Genomic DNA, 7,964 nt, shown 5'->3' with positions numbered 1-7,964 from the left:
TGACGAGGATAAATGATGCTGTGGGAGCAAGGCCATTGTCTAAAATGTTGGCTTTTTACGTTGTCCGTGAGTTTCACAACAGGCCATGGAGTTGGCTGTAATTTCAGCAGTTTTTAAATGAGTTCCATCTCTAAGATGCAGCAAGAGGACAGTTCCTCATTTTGAAACTGCAGGTTTCCGGCATGCACTGATGTGCGACCTCACCCATATGAGTAGCTGGGGGAACATCCAGTCAGCTGGTCTTACAATGCTCTATAATGCTTTATTCTCACTAACGGCGATCATGTTTTGTCTTAGCCTTTTCCTCGTGCATAGGGTCAGTGTTTTAGAAAGAGATCTTCACAAACTCCGAGGGGACATAAGTCAGCAATTAAATCAGCAACGTTCTGAGGGAGTCCATTCGAAATTGGCCAAGATGTCTAAAACAAGGGAGGTATGTTAATGATTACGCACTATGGCGTCATCTTGGACACCGTACTACTTAGATTTATGCCATTAGTGAGTATTCAGATAGTGCTGCAATAATAAATTTTGTCTTAATGCTTTGTTTTCTCCCAGGACATGAAGCAAAGTGTTTTCCAAAGAGCTCAGAGTTCTCTGAAGAGCTTTTCTAGGAGAGTAAAGAGGGAACAGAGCAGCTGCAGAGGTGGGTTGCAGCTGTGAAAAAAAATAAAATAAAACAGAAAAGTGTGCTTATTAGTTATGCTCTGCACTGTAAAACCCTAATAGTAAGCTTTTGATGAAACTCGACTTGAGTCATATTAGTTTGACTCAAACAGGTATAGTATACATAAACTTTTTATCTAATCTAATTGAGTTCTATTGTTCTGTTTAAACGTTCTCATGCAAATAAAGTCAGGAGAAACTAGCACCGAATAATCGAAGGTGGCACTACATAATACAGGCTGCACTCTCCTGGAGCTTTCTGGGAATCTGCCGACTGCAGTTGCATTCGGGAACTTTCCAAAAATGTTCGAGGAATGTTCTAGAGAATACCTGATATAACCTGAAAAAATCTTTGACGGTACCCTCTAATATCAGAGAAAGTGTTGACCTACAATATGTTCCGCTATTGTAATTTATATTTATTAGGTTATTTTTACTAAAATTTTTCTTGGTTACTGAAATGTCACTAGAATCTTTAAGTGAAGCCAACTAAAAGGATTAGTTGCATTTTTTGACGTGGGGTTCTATTTCAAAGTTATCAGTAATGGTTCCCTTCCCTGTAGTAGAAAAATCTAATAGTACTGTGAGCTTGTTAAAAATTTTAATAAATCCTTAGAGTGGTGGGAGCTAACAGCTAGCCAGGCGCTGGCTGTTTTTAGCTGACTTCAGCCGTTTAAACAACTCGAAGTGAAAATGGTCTTATCAGTGGAATAGAACTCTATGTTAGTGGATATTGATTTTCTATGATTTCACAACAGAACATAATTATGTTTGGTGCTGTTTGTTCAGCCAAACAATGTCTGTTCCTATTTCAAGTAACTGTGGGTTGAGCCTGCTGACTGTATGGCTATAGGCATTTTGTTTTTTTCATCACTTTTTGGGACACAAACAATTTTAACTAGAAATTGCAAGCATGTAGGTCTATTGTATAATAGTGAATCTGATGCTTTTAAACATAATACAGTGTGATTAATCATTAATTTTGATAATTATCCTTAAAGAAACTTGAGAAATGTCCCTAGAACATTTGATTTTTTCAAGTACAACTAGCTTTTTTTCAATAACATAAGACAAAAAACTGTCTTTAAAGTTATAGTATAGTTAACTTAGTAAATTAGTCAAAATAATCCATTTAAGTTATGAAAAAATGAAAGTTTTTGTTTTTAAGCAAGTTTTACTAAAAACAGTTATAAATTGCAGATAGTTGATGAAAGTCAGTGACTAACTTTTGTAAAAAACCAAGTTATCAGAACTTAATTTGTTCAGGAGTTAAAATGTGCTGTTGGGTTTTACAGTGTAATCTGGTAGTGGGATCAGAAACAATATCTGCAAAGTTAAAGGAGAATTCAAGCATGATGTTTATCTGCCTCTCTTGCCAGCTCCGATATCATTCCTGCAGTTAAGAGCGAACACTAACAAACAGCCAGACAGAAGAGGTAAAACTGAATTCAAATATTTGGCCTAAGCTCTCCTCCTTTCTGCCATCATTATGAATACATGTGGCTTGCCTTTTCCCCCAGGAAATATAACTGTGATCCCCTGGACTGTTTCTGCTCAGCGAGGAAATACAATTTCACAGAAGGAAAATAGGATCGTTGTCCAAGAAGATGGTTATTACTTGGTGTTTGGACAAGTATTGTGTCATTCCAAATCAAGCGTAACTAAGTTGATATTGCATATGATTTGTTCCAAGTATTCAAATAATGCTCTACTTAACTCACAGGTTTTATTTGAAGGTCAACGTGCATTTATGGGTCATGTCATTCAGAGCTGGAGCTCCACTGAGGCTGAGACAAGACCTACAGAGCTCTTGCGCTGTCTGCAGGACATAACAGTGGGAGCTCATGACAATACATGCTACACTGCAGGTTTGTTGCACTTAGACTAAAACAGGGTTTCACTAAGCATTGCTATATTTTATAGCTGGCCGATTTTGTACAAAATATCCAAAATATATTTATATAACACATTTAAAAACATTTTCCCACTGACCAAAGTGCTTTACAAAGAGTAATAAATAAAAAATGGTAAGAACACTAAATATACAACAGGAAAAATAGCTCCTTCTCAACTAGCAGTAAAACTGAGTGAAACAGATGGGTTTAAAGCAGAGATGATGATTAACAGTCTGAACTGCTCTAACTGGCTGATGGGTTGTGTTCCACAATCAAAAAGAACTTCTCAGCTTTCCAGATGTCAGAATGACCCAAAATATAGCACAGTTGACATATCACAACATTTCAAAATATCCTAAATGAAAAACTATTCTGGTTGTTGAATGTAGTTTGAAAACGCTCCCAAAAAATTTAAATAATATAACTATGACTATGTGCATCTGGAAAAGCTATCTCAAATACTATAGCAACAATTTAGATGGAAACAGGGGCAACTTGATCGGAGGTCATTTTAACCTAACCCAGGTGAAATTCAATGACTGGTAAGAAATATATTGTAGATCTTGAAATGTGTTGTTTTTACTGTCTCAGACATCCACAGTGTGTATTAAAGGAATGTATGTATTTCTATCTGGAGCTGCAAGCCCTAACCACATGAGATAAGAAGAAAGTCATTTGTTCAGTAATTTGTCCTTAGAAGAACAATGCTTGAGATATCTAAAATGTTGTGGATTGATTAAAAGGTTCTCCTGGATATCTCAGATGTTCTTTTTGATTTAAGAAAAGGATTTATGAACCCTATATTGATATAATATCCAGTCTAACTTTATTCTTAAAAATGTTGTTTTAACCTTTTAAGAATGTGTAGTTACTGTAAACTTTGTAGTTCTAAATTCAATCTTAGATTTGGAATCTAAGTTTTAGTAATAAGAATGTTATTTTGGATATCATTGATTTTAATTCTAACCAAAGGTAATGTAATTTTAACAAGGAGGACTTGTGTTTTTGATATTTAAGCAAGAAATAGTTATGCGAGTTAGTTGTGATTACACACTACACTGGTCTGCCATTATCATTGTAGCTACTGTGAAGGCAAGAAAGCTTTTACCCAACAAAATGGTAGCTGTTTCTCTAACCTGCGCCTTGCAAGTCCTTGTATATCGGCTTCTCTTTAAGTACTGACCCACATATTCAACTAGTTATACCTTAAAGTGAAGAAACATAACAAATACTCCCATGTAGACAGATGGTGTCACTAAATGATTCAATGCGTGTCGACATACACATCTTGAAATATACAGGGGTTGGACAATGAAACTGAAACACGTGTCATTTTAGTGTGGGAGGTTTCATGGCTAAACTGGACCAGCCTGGTACCCAGTCTTCATTGATTGCACATTGCACCAGTAAGAGCAGTGTGAAGGTTCAATTAGCAGGGTAAGAGCACAGTTTTGCTCAAAATATTGAAATGCACACAACATTATGGGTGACATACCAGAGTTCAAAAAAGGACAAACTGTTGGTGCACGTCTTGCTGGCGCATCTGTGACCAAGACAGCAAGTCTTTGTGATGTATCAAGAGCCACGGTATCCAGGGTAATGTCAGCATATCACCAAGAAGGACGAACCACATCCAACAGGATTAACTGTGGACGCAAGAGGAAGCTGTCTGAAAGGGATGTTCGGGTGCTAACCCGGATTGTATCCAAAAAATATAAAACCACGGCTGCCCAAATTACGGCAGAATTAAATGTGCACCTCAACTCTCCTGTTTCCACCAGAACTGTCCGTCGGGAGCTCCACAGGGTCAATACAGGTCCTTCTCAAAATATTAGCATATTGTGATAAAGTTCATTATTTTCCATAATGTCATGATGAAAATTTAACATTCATATATTTTACATTCATTGCACACTAACTGAAATATTTCAGGTCTTTTATTGTCTTAATACGGATGATTTTAGCATACAGCTCATGAAAACCCAAAATTCCTATCTCACAAAATTAGCATATCATTAAAAGGGTCTCTAAACGAGCTATGAACCTAATCATCTGAATCAACGAGTTAACTCTAAACACCTGCAAAAGATTCCTGAGGCCTTTAAAACTCCCAGCCTGGTTCATCATTCAAAACCCCAATCATGGGTAAGACTGCTGACCTGACTGCTGTCCAGAAGGCCACTATTGACACCCTCAAGCAAGAGGGTAAGACACAGAAAGACATTTCTGAACGAATAGGCTGTTCCCAGAGTGCTGTATCAAGGCACCTCAGTGGGAAGTCTGTGGGAAGGAAATAAGTGTGGCAGAAAACGCTGCACAACGAGAAGAGGTGACCGGACCCATGAGGAAGATTGTGGAGAAGGGCCAATTCCAGACCTTGGGGGACCTGCGGAAGCAGTGGACCTGAGTCTGGAGTAGAAACATCCAGAGCCACCGTGCACAGGCGTGTGCAGGAAATGGGCTACAGGTGCCGCATTCCCCAGGTCAAGCCACTTTTGAACCAGAAACAGCGGCAGAAGCGCCTGACCTGGGCTACAGAGAAGCAGCACTGGACTGTTGCTCAGTGGTCCAAAGTACTTTTTTTGGATGAAAGCAAATTCTGCATGTCATTCGGAAATCAAGGTGCCAGAGTCTGGAGGAAGACTGGGGAGAAGGAAATGCCAAAATGCCAGAAGTCCAGTGTCAAGTACCCACAGTCAGTGATGGTCTGGGGTGCCGTGTCAGCTGCTGGTGTTGGTCCACTGTGTTTTATCAAGGGCAGGGTCAATGCAGCTAGCTATCAGGAGATTTTGGAGCACTTCATGCTTCCATCTGCTGAAAAGCTTTATGGAGATGAAGATTTCATTTTTCAGCACGACCTGGCACCTGCTCACAGTGCCAAAACCACTGGTAAATGGTTTACTGACCATGGTATCACTGTGCTCAATTGGCCTGCCAACTCTCCTGACCTGAACCCCATAGAGAATCTGTGGGATATTGTGAAGAGAATGTTGAGAGACTCAAGACCCAACACTCTGGATAAGCTAAAGGCCGCTATTGAAGCATCTTGGGCCTCCATAAGACCTCAGCAGTGCCACGGGCTGATTGCCTCCATGCCACGCCGCATTGAAGCAGTCATTTCTGCAAAAAGATTCCCGACCAAGTATTGAGTGCATAACTGTACATGATTATTTGAAGGTTGACGTTTTTTGTATTAAAATCACTTTTCTTTTATTGGTCGGATGAAATATGCTAATTTTGTGAGATAGGAATTTCGGGTTTTCATGAGCTGTATGCCAAAATCATCCGTATTAAGACAATAAAAGACCTGAAATATTTCAGTTAGTGTGCAATGAATCTAAAATATATGAATGTTAAATTTTCATCATGACATTATGGAAAATAATGAACTTTATCACAATATGCTAATATTTTGAGAAGGACCTGTATACACGGCCGGGCTGCTATAGCCAAACCTTTGGTCACTCATGCCAATGCCAAACGTTGGTTTCAATGGTGCAAGGAGCACAAATCTTGGGCTGTGGACAATGTGAAACGTATTGTTCTCTGATGAGTCCACCTTTACTGTTTTCCCCACATCCGGGAGAGTTACGGTGTGGAGAAGTCTCAAAGAAGCGTACCACCCAGACTGTTGCATGCCCAGAGTGAAGCATGGGGGTGGATCAGTGATGGTCTGGGCTGCCATATCATGGCATTCCCTTGGCCCAATACTTGTGCTAGATGGGCGCGTCACTGCCAAGGACAACCAAACCATTCTTGAGGACCATGTGCATCCAATGGTTCAAACATTGTATCCTGAAGGCGGTGCCGTGTATCAGGATGACAATGCACCAATACACACAGCAAGACTGGTCAAAGATTGGTTTGATGAACATGAAAGTGAAGTTGAACATCTCCCATGGCCTGCACAGTCACCAGATCTAAATATTATTGAGCCACTTTGGGGTGTTTTGGAGGAGCGAGTCAGGAAACGTTTTCCTCCACCAGTATCACATAGTGACCTGGCCACTATCCTGCAAGAAGAATGGCTTAAAATCCTTCTGACCACTGTGCAGGACTTGTATATGTCATTCCCAAGACGAATTGATGCTGTATTGGCCGCAAAAGGAGGCCCTACACCATACTAATAAATTTTTGTGGTCTAAAACCAGGTGTTTCAGTTTCATTGTCCAACCCCTGTACATCTTACCATATACATAGCTTGGCCTGACATGGACTCAATCAGTCCATGTCAAGCAACCAGAATAGGAAATATTTGGATAAAATCACAGAAATCTCAGCCTTTTGAGGATTCATGTTTGAAATTAAAGTCACTGATAATTCAGAAATAGTTCTAGAGTCATCTAGACCATACTCTGCTAGAGTTGAGGTTAAGTTGTGAAATTTCAATTTACTCCTAAATTAGACCTCATAATAAATGGATGTTTCTGATAAAATGTGAAGTAATTATAATTTCAAAGATAGATGTTGATCCATTTTTAGGTACTTCTGTCTAACCAAGCACAGATTTATTCTTTGAACTATACTGAGAATGCAGCCTCTACACGCCCTCAAATTATTTATGTAGTTGATGAACTTCTTAACTAGTTCAATGACGACAATTAGTTGTTAATAAAGATATGTTTTTCATGCAATATGATGAAAAAGAAATGTAAGTGTTTTAGTTTGAACCCATTCAGACGATTCCACATACATTCTTTGTTACAGGCACTGTGCACTTGCTCCAGGGTGACGAGCTGGAAATGGTGATCCCTTTTCGGCCTTCGGCTCTGATCTCTCTAGAGGCTGACTCAACCTTTTTTGGTGTCGTTCAGCTAAACTGAAACAAGCCCATGTGAATAAATGTCGTTACTGCAGGAAGTGGGAAATTGGCACAGAGCTGTGTGAAGGGATGCTGATAAACAACTATCAGCAACAGGAAAACAGTTGGAAACTTTAAGTGTATTGTATGTAAATACAAAAACCTGCCATTTACTTACAGTAAAGATGTGTAACATGCTTTAAAATAAATGTATATTTTATGGCAGAACTTTAAATTTGAGTACATTTATATTGTGGGGAAAAAACAATCACATTAAGAAGCCTTTTTTGGCAAAATCGAATGAATGGTTCAATTACTTGTATTTCACAAGCTTAGAGCATACAGAGAGAAGGATAGTTGAATACCTTTGATAATTCAATCTTGAGTCCTCTCTTATGCTTTCTTCTTTTCAGCTCCCCTTTCATCCTTTGTAGATGAACTGTGAGAAATGGAAAAAAAAAAATGATTTTATGTCTAGACAACAGTTTCAGTGTTGATGTGGTCATACATTTTGAATTGTTCTGCTAGAACATGGTATTTCAAAATAACTGATTAAGCTGTGCACTCTAACAAGGTTCCCAGGGCCTTTGGAAGAGATACAG

At 38.9% G+C, this 7,964-nt stretch overlaps 1 protein-coding gene across 2 annotated transcripts; it reads left to right on the top strand.

Annotated features, from left to right (window-relative positions):
* The first annotated feature begins 226 nt into the window (after positions 1 to 226).
* LOC124860753 (tumor necrosis factor ligand superfamily member 13B-like) lies at positions 227 to 7,734 on the top strand. 2 transcript variants are annotated; one of them, XM_047354304.1, is made up of 6 exons: positions 227 to 433; positions 559 to 646; positions 2,046 to 2,102; positions 2,187 to 2,299; positions 2,390 to 2,534; positions 7,269 to 7,734. In XM_047354304.1, exons 1-6 carry the CDS (start codon positions 248 to 250, stop codon positions 7,382 to 7,384), a joined length of 705 nt encoding a protein of 234 aa, XP_047210260.1. In that variant the 5' UTR covers positions 227 to 247; the 3' UTR covers positions 7,385 to 7,734. The 2 variants fall into 2 exon arrangements, with proteins under 2 accessions (XP_047210260.1, XP_047210259.1); XM_047354303.1 differs by having other exon boundaries at positions 2,187 to 2,534.
* Positions 7,735 to 7,964: the final 230 nt, after the last annotated feature.

The sequence above is a fragment of the Girardinichthys multiradiatus genome, chromosome 23, assembly GCF_021462225.1.
Source record: "Girardinichthys multiradiatus isolate DD_20200921_A chromosome 23, DD_fGirMul_XY1, whole genome shotgun sequence".
NCBI lineage: Eukaryota > Metazoa > Chordata > Actinopteri > Cyprinodontiformes > Goodeidae > Girardinichthys > Girardinichthys multiradiatus.
Note: the sequence above shows the minus strand (reverse complement) of the source record. Positions and strands in the feature narration are given on the sequence as shown.